Source organism: Amphiura filiformis, chromosome 9, assembly GCF_039555335.1.
Source record: "Amphiura filiformis chromosome 9, Afil_fr2py, whole genome shotgun sequence".
NCBI lineage: Eukaryota > Metazoa > Echinodermata > Ophiuroidea > Amphilepidida > Amphiuridae > Amphiura > Amphiura filiformis.
The window spans coordinates 32,444,638-32,461,818 of record NC_092636.1 but is presented as its reverse complement, the minus strand read 5'-3'; the positions used below and the strand labels follow the sequence as shown (position 1 = coordinate 32,461,818).

General features: G+C 37.0%; 1 protein-coding gene across 1 annotated transcript in view; it reads right to left on the bottom strand.

Annotated features, from left to right (window-relative positions):
• Positions 1 to 428: 428 nt before the first annotated feature.
• Positions 429 to 17,181, bottom strand: part of LOC140160884 (alpha-1,3-mannosyl-glycoprotein 4-beta-N-acetylglucosaminyltransferase B-like) — a 142,415-nt gene continuing 125,662 nt past the window's right edge. The window contains 8 exon segments of the mRNA XM_072184216.1: positions 429 to 4,410; positions 5,251 to 5,363; positions 7,127 to 7,293; positions 9,030 to 9,226; positions 12,924 to 12,992; positions 14,071 to 14,146; positions 14,148 to 14,176; positions 15,989 to 16,119. Of these exon segments, the coding sequence (XP_072040317.1) occupies positions 4,381 to 4,410; positions 5,251 to 5,363; positions 7,127 to 7,293; positions 9,030 to 9,226; positions 12,924 to 12,992; positions 14,071 to 14,146; positions 14,148 to 14,176; positions 15,989 to 16,119 (812 nt within the window). The 3' untranslated portion in view covers positions 429 to 4,380.

Sequence of the window (17,181 nt, the reverse complement as noted above, 5' to 3'; positions counted from 1 at the left end):
GGAATGAGAGGATAGGGCCTACAGGAAAGGAATTTTATAACAAAACAACTACCTGATAGGTGAGTGAGTACTGATAAAGATAACACCTCATCCATTTCCAAGTATGAATTCACTCCATAGCAACAGAGCACACAGTAAAAGATCCATTTTAAAACTAGGTTTGAGCCATAAAGTATCTACTCTTCCCAAAATGTAACCTCTGGTGATGGAGATGCTTGCAATTGGCATTTCAGTCTTTCAAATAAAAACAGCCCATTTAACTTCATACTTCAAGTTGGAAGAAGTATATGCAAAATAGAATTTTAGTAGATGCTTGAGTATATTCCACTAGTGTAATAATATGATGAGTTCAACCAATACTGAACACAGAGCAATTAATGTGATCATTCATTACTTCTGGTAATTCCTGTGATCGGGGTTCTGAAAATGTTTGTACGAGGATGTGCCATGCAGACTTTTGGATGCTGACTTTCTCTATACCTACTTTTTGCTGTTTTTGCCACTAGTATACCATTTTTTCAACAAAAAAACCCAAATTTTACCTAATTAGGCACTTTTGATTAAATGCGCCCATTTGAGTGCATTGGTTTCCATTGAAAACCCACTCATTAATATACCGGAATTGCTGAAAAGGGTATCCCAAAATGGTGGCACATCCCTTATACCTTCAACCAGGAAGACCCCCCTGGGTCCTGTGACCAACCACCATTCTGTAACTAATCCTTTAACCCCATGAGAACTACCTGCCGATTGGCCAAAAAGAGGTTTTCATTATCAATTGGACCAATCAGCAACATTGTTAGAATAATTTCAACATGCAAAAAAATTGGGGTGAATTATTTGCAAAGCTCAATTCTGATTGGTGATTCAAATGAAGATATCATGTAATTGACCAATCAGAGGCAATGTTAGATCGCCAGTGGTTAAACTAAATATTGGCCTATTGATATCACTTCAATTCAACTAACAAACATACACACTCACCCTTAAAAACATAATACCTCTCAGTTACTACTAACTATCATATTGCAAGTGTGTTTTTTGTGTACATACATTATATTTTATCAAGCTAATTTTGTATAGAAAATAGCAAATTTTGTACATCTCTTTCTCAGAAGACTTGCCCATCATCTTGACCAAGAAGATTTACATACAGTAGTCATGGGCTTGATATCCAAATTGATTAGATACAAATGTGCTGCGGAGTATTAGGGGTGTGATGTATCAGGTAATTGCTTGCCCGGATATCCTACACTTGGTTTCAGAGAAGAACGGCAGTCCCTTGCAGATTGACGCAAGCACCCTGTTAATGAGTGACATACGCAGAGCTTTGTGTTCCCTTCAAGCGTCAACCAATTAATCAACCAATCATATTATCGGCCTGTAGTTATGATTGCCAGCCCGATTGAATCGGCCAATCAGAACCCCACTTCCTTGTTTACGTTGTGCACGCTCTTAAAATGTTAACAACTGCTGTTCTTCTCTGCCACAAACTGTATCTAATCTACAGGTGGGAACCCTATACTCTGATCAGCTCATAGGCAGGAATTATTATGCTTTTACCACTACATGAAAAAGTAGACCCACGTTAAGAGTGATACAGTTGACCTGTCTGGTCTATATTGTGAGTGTTAAATAAAGTAGACAAAGTACGACTTCAATTAATAATTTGTGATGCTTCTAGTGAGATGTCACAAGGCAATTCTCAAAATAAAATATATTGATATAATTCCGCGCTGTTATAAGGTCCGCCGATTACGAGATGTTCAAACTATACCCAGGTATCCCTATCACCACCAACCAGGTCAAAGTTGAATGTAAAATTTGCACTCGGAAAAAATTTGTATAAATTGTATCCAAACAATTACGTTTTGTAGCAATGATATTTAGTGAAAATATATAATTGCAAAATATTTTTTGTAAATAGCTGGTAAACTGTTGTTTGATCATTTGTTGATCTCAGGAATTGATCTCTTTGGCTTTTTGTAATTGGGATTTGTGGCTGGGGACCACCTTATTGTTACTTTTTACGCTCATGCCATAGCATCAATCTTGGATGTATCCATGAAAAAAGCTTATTCACAAAATTTCAGTAGATTCTGATTTTGCATTTGCGAGTTACTAGTATGTATGATTTATGTGTATTACAGTACTCCGTATGCCACATTGTTGTAATTTCGTTCTGGCACACTAGAACAAAATACAAATTTGACAATATTTTTCCTGAACGAATTAATCTGCAAGAATTTTTTTGTACATACACATTTTGTAGCCAGACATTAATTACAGTGGCATAAAAATCTCAACTTTTTTTTAATGAAAAGTGGGGGGATGAGGCTGTGGACCACGAAATGCCCCTTTAAACAACTGATCCAAGTTTCCTTTTGTACCAAAAACATGTTTTGAAGTCCATGGTTGTCTCTTCTTTTGTACTGTTCCTCTTTTTTTTATCTCTATTGCTGTCATTTGTGCTGGACTAACTCCCTATTCCAGAAAAATACAGAACTAAATTTTTGGAATTAAAAAATATTATCCTGTTTTGCTAAATGAAAACATAGCTAAATTCTAATCCTTTAGTTAGTCCTAACCAGTAATAAAAGTCAAATTTTAATATTTGGCCAATTTTTGGAAATAAGGGCCAAAAACATGCGTTTTTAGGGTGTTTTTCGTATGCCGTTACAATCAAGCCCAAAGACTAATTTCAGTTTATGCGTTCTAATTTTTTGAAAAGACATGTGTCATTCTTATAACTAACCATTTAATTGAAGTAACACGAACAAGTGAAAATTAGAGCAAAATTTCGGCATATACTCAAGATTTTGAATGCTCAGACTTGTTCCAAGTCTTTGATTTTTGTGACTTGATTGTCAGAAAACATGCCAAAAATGCATATTTTTGGCTCTTTTTTCAAGAAACGAGTAAAATAGTGAACATTTTCTTTTATCTCCAGTTAGGACTAAATGAATGATTAAGATTGAGCTTTGTTTCATTTAGCAGAACTTGGTAATATATTTTTAATCCCATAAAATTAGTGCTGTATTTTTCTGGAATGGGGAGTAAAGAAAGAGGTATGGTGAATTTTGGCAATTGGGTGATTGTAGTACTATGAAAAACAGTGCAATTAATGTGTTACTAACACACCAGGAATATGGTATGGACCGTATATAAAATACCGTATTGTCTGTAATAAGCACCCCCTCTAATAAATGCCCCTAAACTTTTTCAATGACAGAATGCAACATTTACATGCAGGGTCATGCCAGTAAGCTTATAAGCTAGTAAGCTTATAAGCCAGTAAGTTTTAAGCCAGTAAGATCATGCCAGTAAGTTTTTAAAAACTCTGGTCTGTTGAATGTTCAAAATTGTGAGATTGTATGTACCCAGTATAGAACTAATTTTAGGATGAAAATGCACTTACAAATGCAGTTTTGTTGTGATAATGTTTTGTGTTGGTACCTATACTTGCCACAAACGCTCATTTCCATGCTTAAAATAGAACTTGTGAATTGCATTACGCCCGGGGGGACATTATTATGGACAACACAGTATTTTTCTGTCCAATGTTCATTCAATCATGTCAGTTACAATACAACTGTAACAACCCAAAACCAGGGTTCACTTGTGGGTACACTGTATATTCAATGGACACAGATTACAAAGTTGAACCATGTCACACTTTAGAAGTGCAAACAAAATTTCAACACATTTTGCAGAAAAGCTGCACAAATTGACAAAATCTGCCCAAAATTCAACTTGTCAGATAACAATTTCAGAGGGTATTTTGAGTCCCTAATAGAGGCCGTCAGCGTGACGTCATATGCCGCCATCTTGTGGGTACACGCTGCAATGGTCGTTCGATCTGCATGCGTGAACAACAAAATCGCCGCATCAACGCGTGATAACAGCTGCGTGGCAAGCTGCGCCCTGCGCGTAGCGTGCGATGCATGAACACGCAGATCATTTGTACCCACAAGATGGCGAAAGGCTGACGGCCTCTATTGCCTGAAATTGTATGATTTTTTGGTAAAATTTATCAACAAATTGTTTTCAAGACCTCCATGTTGTTGTTTTTGTAGCAACATAATGTCTTTCCGTTCAAGCTTATTTGAAGTTACTTTGGACATTTTCAAGTTGAGGGATGATACTCCGAAGTCGCCTAATTGGGCTCCAACATAGCGAGTTTGACAACCATGGTCCAGTTGCCGTCCACCTCCTCATTGTTCAGCACATTTGAATTATCCAATCAAGAAGGAGAGCATACCACAGATAACACCCTACCACTGCCTGCATACATGGCAAGCAGTGATATGGGCTAGAAGAAGATAATACATAGCGCAGCAGTTGATGTAGAAAAAATAGCTTCAAACAGTTGAACCGAGGTCACCTCTTGGCGGCAGGAACAATGTGAATCTGTGGAAAGATAATTGAAATAATTGGAAGTTTGTAGAACAAATATGAAAGGGTATAAAGACTTCTAACATTTGGACTGTTTACACATGAATCATGATGGCATGTGTGCCATGAAAGATTCATCAATGTCTCTTAGTTACAAGGTCATTTGTAACCTCCTACCACCCCAACCATTTAGAGAAGAGAAGAGAAGAAGAATCCCAAATTCAACAGAAGTGTGCACCAAATTGCACAAATCCCGTTTGAAAAATCAAAATTTTCCAGCTTCTGAGGGCAGCACATCCCCCTCAGACAAACCTTCCACTGAAATTTTTGAATTAAGGGTGGTCTTAACCCTGGAATTATGGAAACTTTCGGGCTTCATAACTGCTAAATTATTAGTCTAAAGAATATAAAAGTATACATTTTTAGACTGGAAATGACTTGCTGACTTCATCTGTGAGGTCCAATTTGGGCCAAAAGGCTCATTTTTGAGAAAATCCCAAAAAACAGGTTTTTTTTTGGCCCAAATTTTTTTCAGATAGTGCAACGTAACAAAAATATTGTTTGGCCCAAAAATTTTTGTATTAATTTTTAAAAACTAGATATAAAATATCTAGGGACCGCTTTTTTTTATTTTTTTGAATTTTGACCTCACAGATGAATTCAGCAAATCATTTCCAGTCTAAAAATGTATACTTTTATATTCTTTAGACTAATAATTTAGCAGTTATGAGGCCCGAAAATTTTCATAATTCCAGGGTTCAGACCAACCTTAAAAGAAATTGAATCTTGTCTGCAGTCAACACCCACATTGAGTGTTAATCATACAATAAGCTTTACAATTGTGTTGATACTTACATCTGACAGTATGACCCAGTTTTTGGATTCTGAGAGAACTCGTAGTCTCATCTCTTGCACCTCACCGATGCGTGGATCTACATGCTCTACACATTTGCCATCAACAAATTTACCTGAAATAAAAGCGAGAAATTAAATAGGTAAAAAAAAAAAAAATGTTGACATTTATATAGCGCCTTTCACATGTATCAAAGCGCTTTACATTTATTCCGTCGTTAGAATATGTCAGCTGCCATACAATGCCCAAGGCATGCTCATACCTTTGGGCGGCGCTCAATGGACAATATCCCTAACAGCTCCCCATTTCACCCCTGGGTAGAGAGAGGCAAGTGAGGTAAAGGGCCTTGCACAAGTGCACAACACAATGGCACCGCCGGGGCTCAAGCTCGCAACCCTCCGATTGCGAGGTAGAGCCTGTACCACTGCGCCACCGTACCCAGTGCACAGGTACCATTGATAAGTTTAATTGTAAGGAAGTGGTAAAAAGGATACAAATCTTGTTCTGATATTGTTCTAATAAAAATATGAAAACTTGAAAATAGAGCTCAAAATCCATTAGCATTTCTGACTATATCATAGAATATTTCCTTATTAATCAATGCTTTAATCAGGGGTAGCGCTGGCAGGTAAAAACAAGGGGTTAGGGTTAATCATTTAAGGGTTAATCATTAGGGTTAATCATTAGGGTTAAACAAAGTTTGAACAAAAATTTGTTCACCTATACTTGGAAATACCTCCTGTGCAAAAGTTAAGTACCCATCCAGTGGGCAAGAAGGCATAGAAGTCTAAGACTTTAAACTCATAAATTGTGAGGTAGCTTGAGGCAGTGGGTTTGAATACCCTTTGGCCTCAACAAAAACCAAATAATTGTCGCCTATTACGAGCTGATCAATGTGATCATAGTATAGATGTACAAATGGGTATTGGCTTCATTCAATGCAGAGAGGGTAAGAGACTCCCTGTGGAGGTTACATGGAGGAGTCTGGTCCAACCACTTAAAACAGAAAAAAGCACTCTGGCCTGTGTACATAGGTTCATCCACTTTACCTTTACTACTAGATTGGACTATTCCATTTAAAATCCACACTACCCCTGTGGAAGATTTTGGAAATATCTTTCACAGGGGGAGTATGAATTTCAAATGGAATGACCACATTAACAGCTCCATTTGAAACCCACCCTCCCTCAGTGGAAGATTAGGGATTCAATCACGTTTCACCGTTGTTCATCACCGTTTAACAACGATGCGGCCGCGTGCGTGGTTTACTTTGCGAGGGCAGCTTTAGCTGCCCGAGCGAAGTAAACCACGCAGACGCGCCGGACGCGAGTTGTTAAACGGTGATGAACAACGGTGAAACATGATTGAATCCCTTTCAACAACGAAAAGAAGCTAAAGATCGTATTATTCACGATTATTTTACGAGGAAATGTCAGTTAATCATTGTCACTAAGTCTTACAAAAACTTCGATGATTTCTCTGTTAATATCAGCAATAAAACTACAGAATAAAACGGCAAAGTTTAGCCGCTACCTGAAAAAATACTGAATTCAACTTATAAGCTTGCATACGCATGACGAATGACGAATTTTACGCGCTCTCGCGTAACGCGTAGTCTCGCTCGCGTCAGCAGTATACGCTTACAGTAAAAGTGTGGATTCATCACGGATTAACAACGGTTGGCTCCTGTACAAAGGTATAGGAGGAGTTGTTGAATTCAGGTTGAATCTTTCTCAGAGGGTGTATGAAATTCAAATGGAGCTGCCTAATGTAGTCATTCCATTTGAAATTCATAGTCCCCCTGTGGAGGATATTTCCAAAATCTTCCACAGGGGGAGTGTGGATTTTAAATGGACAAGCCCATTGTATGATACTTACCAACTTCAATGAAGCCGTCTTCTGTGGTGGTAAAATTAGCCTCAGCTTGCTCTTTAGTTTCTAAGACACCGTCTTTCTTTTCTTTATGGTAGCTAGGAAGCACTTCAACTGTAGTATCATAAAATTTATCCCCTGGATTCTCTGAATTACTGCTTATAAAACGAAACCTGAAATACACAAGAAACACTGCAATTACATTCTGTTACACATTCTGCTCTAAATCTCACACTCCTTCATAAAAACCCAATTTGCACCTAAAACACTAAGCATTCAACCCCCCCCTCCCCATACACACCTACACGCCTTCACCGACAACCGTGGACCCTTATTGTGTGTGTGGTTGTTAACAGTGAAACCGTGGACCCACACACACAGATATATCATAATCCAAACGTGGACTTCTTTGATATTTCACCGCTAACCGTGGTCCTGGTATTACACCTACCATAGAGGACCCTACCCCATATGCAAAGTTATGCTGTATAGCACCCTCTGTCGCTGTCCTACGACCGTGGACGTCCACGTTTCGCAGTTTATGGTTTTTCACTACATAAGTGTGGCCTCAAAGTCCACGTTTGTAGGTGAAAACAAGCGCCCCCCACACCCCGTCACACCCTTCTTGTAAAAAGCTGCAAATGAGGACCTACAACTCTTTCCTATCCAACCGAGGACCATGCACACCTGAAGCTTGCACTCGTAAACGAGACATTGTCTCATATGCATTTTTACGTTGTTTGCAACACACTGGTAAGTAAAGGGAACCGTGGATGTCCTCAGTTGAGAGCCAAAAAATTGTTGTGTTGCCCAGTAGTGGGAAAATGGGAAGATTGGTCGGTCGGTCAATTTTTTTTAAAATCCCCACAAATATTAAATAATGCTTCTTCCATAAGGGACATTTGCCAATTTTGACAACTGAATACTTGTTAGATAATCAATATAAGACTCGAGACTTTCAATAAAATATTAATTTTAAGTGAGAAACATTCCATTTTTGGAACATATGTGTAAAAATCCTTCAAAAAAATGCGACCCTGATTTTTTTAGATTTAGGGTGGGTCGCTGAGGGCAACAAAACAATTTCTTTTCTGCCTAACACAAGTATCTAACATGTACTGAAGCAAATGTACCCAACATGATACATATTCACCCTTGATTGTACAGTATTTCAGAAACCAAGATATAAGGTCCTTACATCATGCAAGCAAGACAATTAAAGTTTGATTATTGACATTGGCAGAACATATGATAAACCCAAACACTCTCATTATTCAAATCTTAATACTAATCACGGCGTGTCCGTTCGCGCGGTGCACTATCGCGTGCTCGCGGTGCGCTATCGCGGAGTATCAACGGGATTGTGCGCGGAGTACAGTGAGCGAAACGGAAAGCATTACAGGTGCATCTCTGCCCAATAGGCCTATTTTCAACACTTATTTCAATACGGAACATGTGCATATAGGCCTATTTCAGCAAAACATGACTATTTCTGGGGTCCTCCAGAATGGTTAACATAAAATAATCAGTTATGGTAAGGCCTATAACCGCGTTTGCGTTCAAGTTTCTCCCGATTGATTTCATTACTTTAGTATTGGCCTATATCCACGTCCAGATACTAATTTTGGTTCCTCCAATGTGGTAGCAGGACAGGGCTTGGAAGAGGCGAATGATGGGTTTCCAGATTATGGGTAGGCCTACCGAACTACTGAAGTAAGCATCACAGCTACAAAACAAACAGAGTTGATGAAAGTTGAGACGCATTTCATAGTAGTTTAAAAGGTCATGGCAGGTATATGGGTAACGGGTGTTGGGTAATTAGAAATAGGCCTATCACGAGAACCGCCCGACCCGAGAACCGCGAAATCTAGTAGTAATATAATAATGTAAAATTACAAAGCGCACTCACTCTTCTATAACAACAGCTGGCACAAAATGGAATCGTATGTAGTCGCCTGCTTTGGGCGTCGTACCCCAGAATATATCCTCCCCTCTATATGCTTTCATTAATGTGTACTTCATATAATGGTGGATGGTTGACGACACCTCCGCATTAGGATTCAGGTGCTGGCTGAGCTTCATGCCTCCTTTACGGAAGTCACGGTCCTATGCAAGAAAACAATGATATAGAAGGAAGGTGACAGGGTTATGTATGCTGTACATATATATTACATGGTTTTTTTCTGGGAGGGAGGAGGGCATTAACACAAATGACCATATGGGAACGTTCCACTGGAAAGACCCCCTTATTGGATTTCCAAAAGACCCGCTAAATTTAACCAAAAAAGAGCTCCGAAAGACCCTTGATTTTGATCATTTCAGCTCTTAAAGACCCCTAAATTACTCATTCCTACATTTCTCTTTTTTTCCCAGGAGATTTTCAACCAGAAAGCCAAGAAAGACCCTTGATTTTGACTCTTTACAGCACCAAAAGACCTCCCTTTTCTTGTTCGCAGCTCAAAAAAAAAACCTTTTACAAGTATGCTGTTAGGGCCCAAAGACCCACCACCTCAAAATTCCGGGGGAAACATACCACCAAAATTTTATGATGTGCCCCCCTGGTTTTTTGTACTAACATTTTTATATGAATATTAACATGATTCACTTGCATGTCTTCCCAGGTTGAGCAACAGTTGAGAAGCTCACAAGATGGAGGAGGGTTAAAATTTTGTGAAGCCTTTTTGCGGAATCGGGATCCTAGAAAAACAACTGCAGTTAGAAACAACAATTGGGCTATTCCATTTAACGCGGCTGTGTACTCTAGCCATTGTTTCTTTCTCAAAATTGAGTTTTTATGATACGTTTGTACCTTGTTATGTTTTTTATAAATACAAGGAATGAAAATCCAGATTTGTAAACTCCAACTGCAATATTTTAGGGATTTTATTTCACTATTCCACTCGTGTTTGAAATTGAAAAGGAAAGAAAATCTTTGTTGTACCAGCAAGGTACACGCAGCGCAACAACTCATCGTGTTGCGTGATCGCGCAATTTGTTAACGCACAAATACGCTGACGCTTATCTGCATGCGTGGCGCATCTTATGGAAACACCACGGAAGCACTGATTTCACAAAAACCTAGTGGTCAAATGGCTCCGCTTTTAGCTGATAAAATGTGGGTTTTTTCAAGTTCTTTCCCCGATTTAAATATCAAGTTATGAATGGATTTCGCTCAAACTTCTCAAGGGGCTGTGGATTTACCCGATGTTCACGTAATATAAGTTACAAAAACGAAAACTGTCGCATCCTCCTGTGAGATTCGATGAAAGTGCAAAATGTGACCACTTTAAACTTCAATGGCCATTATTTCAATGTTCATTTTCTCGGTAAAATGACGATTTAGGTACACGATAACTCAATAAATACAGCATCTATAGGTAAGCAAATATGATCATCGTAAAAAGCATGATCGACTCAAGAAACGGTTTTCTCATTTTTTTATATTTTGGTCTATTTCCGATTTTGGGCATCATTTTGTGCAAATAGGCGCTTTTTGAATTTTAAAAGTTCATTTTGATGCCTTATATGGTCAATATCTCAAAAAATAAGGCCAATATCAAAAAATAAAAAAAACGTTTTTGGAATGGAGCCTCAAGATTGAGCTAAAAACAAAATAAAATATTTTGGAAAGAGTGTTTTTTGTTATGATGTACCTAACAAATATTGCCAAAAACTCACTTTTTGTGATTTTCTTCAAAATTGTTGTTTTTACCCCCAAATCTGTATTTATATTAAGATTTATTGATGTCTTGCCTTCATAAAATGTATACTTTTATATGTTTTATGCGAATAATTACAAAGTTATTGCACTTTTACTACATGCATGTCTGAGAGTACACAGCCACCTTAAAATCCACATTACCCCTGTGTCAGAAGATTTAAAAGTCTTCCACAGAGGGAGTATCGGTTAACTTCCATTTGAAATACACCGGTTGTGGAAGGAAGGAAGATATAGTTAAAGCCATAATACAGCGGGAGTATGGGTTTCAAAATGATTAAACCCTGACCAATTTGAAAAACACTCCCTCTATGGAAGATATTTCCAAAATCTTCTATAAGAGTTTCAACTGGAACAGAACACTGCATCACAGTATTGCTTTTTGAAGTCAATGTTTCACAACATGCAAGTTCCGCCTAAAAAAAAAATTACCAGTATTGACATTTTTCAGTCATCTCACTAAGCTAAAGGAGAAACAGAGAGCAAGGGCTTTGCTTGCTTATTTATGACAAGGTTAATCTGAATCTATCATATGTTCTAATTATTTAATGTATCCTAACAACGTACTATTCCAGTTGAAATCCATACACCCCCTATGGAAGACATGACCTTAATCTTCCACACAGGAGTGTGCATTTTAAAGGGGTTACCTTAATGGGGACTCCATTTGAAATCTACAATTACTGAAAGCAAAAGACAAGGCGGAACCTACACATATGTGACATGAACAAAGGGAATGAGTCGCATGTTGGCAATTTTCAATTAGAAGTTTTGTACATAATTTTCTGGCAGTTTACGAATGCTACATTTTGATGCAAACCCCATCAAAATTGGACTTCTGGTTACTGAGTTATGAGCAATTTATCAATGGGTGAAAACAACATAAAACAAAAGAATTTGAACACTATTTTTGCCAATATCTCAAAAACAATATTAGTGACATCCGACTCATACTCCTCAAAGACGTTACGGAGGGTTCCCCATTACAGATGCTGTTATCACTCAAGTGATATGTAACATAAATCGAGTTCGTATTTTTTGCCCAAAGACAAATTCTCTAAATGCTGAAAAATTTTGTTTGTCACTAGACTGCAAAATCATTAGCTTTTCTGGTTCTCTGTTCATGTCTTTTTTTTAGTTCTGCATCATTTTCTTTTACGTTACTCAAGTGTATGCCGCCTTTGATTAGAGTGGTTCAGATTTTGCCACCTAAGCGTATTATTTAATTCATCACATTAGAGGTTTAGTGTCGTTAGAGTGCAAGGAAAAATGTAAAACATGACATAATTAGTTGTTAACATGGTTCTTTTTAGTACAATTCCACTACTACACTAGAGGTTTCATCTGACTGGTAACCTATCACATTAATTTGCCAAATTTTTGCCTTCCCCATGAAAATGATTTTGCTCTCTTTTGCCCCCTCCCCCAGAAAAAATCCTGGTGCCACATCTAAGTGTAGGAGTGTGTGTGTGCACAAGTTTTTGTGTAGAGTGCGGGTGTAGGTGGTGTGAGTGTATGATGTATATATATGTATGGTGAGTGAGTAGATATCCAGGTTTTTTTTGTGAGACAAAAATCGAGGTCTGCATTTACCGTGAAATATGTTTAGAGATGTACAGACTTCATATAATGTGACTTGTTATAGTTTTTGGCAAGGTTCGTCAGTGGTCTGCCGATTTGGCACCGATTATAGTGTAAACACAGAAGTGTAGTACATCATCATTCCATCAGCACCTCATTCGCCAATCAAGCTAGGTAAAATCTCATGACCCTGGAGTGACATAGTTCTTTTTACTTGACAATCAGGAAAAGCTGTCAAACACTGCTGAAGGACCTTACTTAATACTATAGTCGTCTTCATTTTAACCAAATCAAATCAAATAATAGGTAAACTCCAACAACTTCATTACAAGATCGGATCATAGTACTTGATCAATACAACCACATTGAAGTCCACTCAAATAACACGCTGTATACAATTTTCATGTTATGCCTAAAGTGCAAGGTTGTGTTAAACAAAGAGAGAAAGAAGAAACAGGTGCTTCTATGATGGCCAGTGACTGCAACACGAATGTGTGGTAATACCTTATTGCCTCCTTTCCATATTCTGTGTCTTTGGGCTAATTGTAGATCTACTTTCTTAAAATCACGATCCTGATGAAAAGAGTGGCACCAGAAAAAAGACATGTTCATTTGTCATGTGACCCAGTCCGACCACTTGTTTAAATTAAACAGGTCAGTTTCATAAGTAGAATGATCCCTCCGAATGTTCACTGCCCTGTGTGAAATGATCTTACATAACTAACTGGGATATACTTCCACTTGCCCTCTCCCACCCACACCCCTGTTCTGAAGCCTATGTCATCCATTTAGAATAAACAGGTTACCCTGTTATAATCCAGATTTGCAGATGAAAACACCTCAAAACAAACACTGAAAATTATACATGTAATCTGCCTTTAATTGGTGATATGCTCAAAGCCTGCAGTAATTCTTAATCATCATAAAGTATTTCCACACGGTGTGATTTGTGTGACTATTCTAACACTGTGCTGAAAGAGTAAACTGTGTTAATATCACACATTCTTATATTCCCTACACACAGATATGCAAAAATGTTATTCTAGTGCTAGGACTGTGTTTCTCCCAAGTGACAAACTGTTAAACTTTCTATAAACATCACCATACTTCAGACATAGAGATGTAGTTCGCATGAGTTGAAAATCACAACTTTAATTTCTACCACTTACAGTTGTAGGGATATGATTACGGTTTAGGGTAATTTTTGAGGTTTAGGATCATGTGTTAAGGATTTGAAAAGGCTAAGATAGATTCTTAAACACATTTATGTCTGAAACATCCAGCAATTTCATTGCTCCCGCATGCTGATTTCCTTTTGCAACCATAATGGGCCGCACTACCATTAACCCTTGGGTTTAGGGTTAGGATTAGTGCTAGCCCATTATGGTAGCAAAATGTAAATATACATCCTGTACATGCTATATGAGATAATATAGCATGGCAGTACACACAATGGCAGGGTGCTTCATAACGTGAACAAGGCTCCCACGAAGGCACGTCCGGGCGTCCAGAACGTGATTTTCTATTGTTGGATGCACTGTTCAGCAAGCTGCATCAATGCTTTGCATCGTTGTGGATGCAAGTGAATTTTAAATCAAAATCAAGATAGTTTAAGCTTACTAATTATATGTGAGAGAGTCATAGTACATACCTTGAGTTTTTGGACTTTTCCCTTTAATGATGAATGCAAACCTATATGTTGAAATAATGACGGTTTGTAGCGGTTTATAGGCTGCCTTCTGCCTACTACAATGTTTCTGAAAAAGTCAATCATAACAAATATTAAGCACAACATGATGTGGTAAATGATAAAAAGGAATAAGGGAAGGATTACTGTAATGAATTTGATTAATAAATTTGATATTTTTCACATTTTTGATATATAACAGTCCTCAAAGTAAATTTTATAAATCTAATGATATATAATTAAAGAGTATGTAAGTGGGAGGAAAAGCCGACGATCAATTGAAAATTTTGACCTTTTATATTGAAGATATGGATTTTTCCCCAAAAGACCTAATTTTTTGGTGTTTTGGGGGAAAAATCCATATCTTCAATACGAAAGGGCAACATTTTCAATTGATCGTCGGCTTTTTATCCCACTTACATACACTTTAAGTACATTTCATCAGATTTATAAAGTTTACTTCGAGTACTGTTAAATATCAAAAATATCAATTTTTAATCACTTGCCATAAAATGTGTATTACATTGCGAATTTATATTTTTCGGGAAAATGGCTAATTGCGGGTGGAATTTTCTTATATTCAGAACTCTCACAGTTAAGTACCACTAATATCAGGTGAAACTATATGATTTAGATGCCAAATGATCAAAAACTCAACATAGGTTGACCTGAGACTTTTCTTGTTTTAAGGGCTGGGGTATGAACGTTTGGACAGTATTTATTTTGGGACATTAGAGCACATCAGACATATCGATTGCATTCTGAATACGAAGAATGTCATTCTGATATCAAATAATTTTGAATTTTGAAATTGCAATTTAATACACATTTTATGGCAAATCATTAAAAATTGATATTTAACAGTACTTGAAGTAAACTTTATAAATCTGATGATTTATACTTAAAGTGTATGTAGGTGGGTTGAAAAGCCGACGATCAATTGATTTTTTTCCCAAAACACCAAAAAAAATTAGGTCTTTTTGGGAAAAAAAATCCATATCTTCAATATGAAAGGTCAAAATTTTCAATTGACCGTCGGCTTTTCCTCCTGCTACATACACTTTAAGAATATATCATTAGATTTATATAATTAACTTATATCAAATATCAAATTTTTATAATTTGTCATAAAATTTGTATTATATTGTGATTTTCAAAAAATGAAAATTATTTGATATCAGAAAGACATGTTTCGTATTCAGAATACAATTCGATAGGTCTGAGGTGCTCTCATGTGCCACAAAAAATACTATCGAAACGCAATAAATGCTCATTTTAGATCCCTTAACACACTGAACCGTAAACACCTTAAAATGGCAGTGTGCCCTCGAAGTTGGAATTTACAATATGGTAGGGCGAATATTTACTAAAAACCGAAGCCGTGCGTATGAACTTTGGTACTATTCCAGCAAAAATGTCACATAATGAGAGAAAATATACCATTTTGAAGCATCAAATCCTAAAATGTACTTTTTTGGCTATATTACTTTCAACGATTTTAATGCTGTCTTTTCAGAATAACAAATAGTTACTCATCGTATTTCCATGTATCGCCCAGGCCTATTAGTGGCATGTAACCTTTAGGGTTAGGGATAGTGTTAAGGATAGGGTTAGGTTAGGGTTAGGGTAAGTGCTATGACTTAAGTTATGGTTATGTTTTGGGTTAGGGTTTATATTAGGATTAGGGCTAAGTAGGTCAGGGTTAAAGTGAAGTTTACAGTTACGGTGAAGGTAAGGGCTAGGGTTTATAACTCAGTTCTTGGGTTTTCACACTAATGAACCTACAGATTATTGACACATGTGTTCAAAATGTTTACTCTTCTAACACTCATTACTATTCACATTGGAAGTATAACTTACAGTAACCATGGTAACTACTTACTGTGTCTTTTTCTGGGTTGCACACTTTGACATATAGTATATGGTCTAGTAACCAGTCTATAGGCTTCTCTTTGTGGAACATTAAAAAGAACTCCACTACTAGATTTAAATCACTAGATTTAAAAAGTTTTCCTGCAACAAATAAAATCAGAAATGAACAAAATTATTATACACTTTACATTATGGTATAACTACATGTAACTACATAACAAATAATTATCAGTGTTTCAGAGAAGTGCAGGAGCAACAACTTTAATCCTTTAGTTGATAAGAATTCTGTAATCTTACTGGTCAAACACCACTTGGATAAAAATCGGTATTACCTGCATACTCCTCATCAATATAAGCAGTCCGAACACGCACGCATCTGCGTAACATAACTTGCGCGATATCCCAAGACTCACGCTCATGCTTCATGCGCGGCATGGCTGCACTGTTAGAAAGCAAGGAAGAAACTGGACTACTTTTCAGTAGATTATCAAACTAAATTCCTTCAGCAAAGTTTATGAAGTTGACTATAAATAACATACAAAATACCATTAGGGGCTATACCTGACAGTATTGCAAAAAAAATTCACCCCAAAGAAAAAACACCCAAGACTATCCACTGTCACATATCCAAAAAACAATGTTAATCTTCATTACTATACCAGGCAAAATATCACAATAAACATGGCAGAGCCCTTAAATTTCTAGCCAAATTTTGCAAAAAAAGGATTGTCCCCCGAGTCTCAATTTGAGTAAATTCTATACATTCTATACCATAATGGTAGACATGAACATTACAAAATCAAATTGAAGAATGTCATTAATATTTTGTTATTGTAACAGTGTTAGTCTTGCATTCAACTGATGATTAGATTGCACCAGACAAAAGTCACCCCGAGAGATTTTTCTAACCGCAAATCTGAGCAATAGACACTGAATTATGGCTTCAATAATATGTTTCAAAAGACAAACTTGCCGACTAATGCATCAGCCATCTTAACTTCTATATAGAATGCATGGCAGCATACATGCATATATCTATTCCACTTATACCGCTAAATAAATAATTTTTTGTCAAAAATGCACTACATAAGTGATAAGCAAAGCTAAGAATTGTATATTTGCTGAGATTAGTATGCAAATTTCACTGCAAAATTGATTTATTCCAAAGGTCTTCCTCTTTTGTAGAGGCGGTGTTCCAAACGG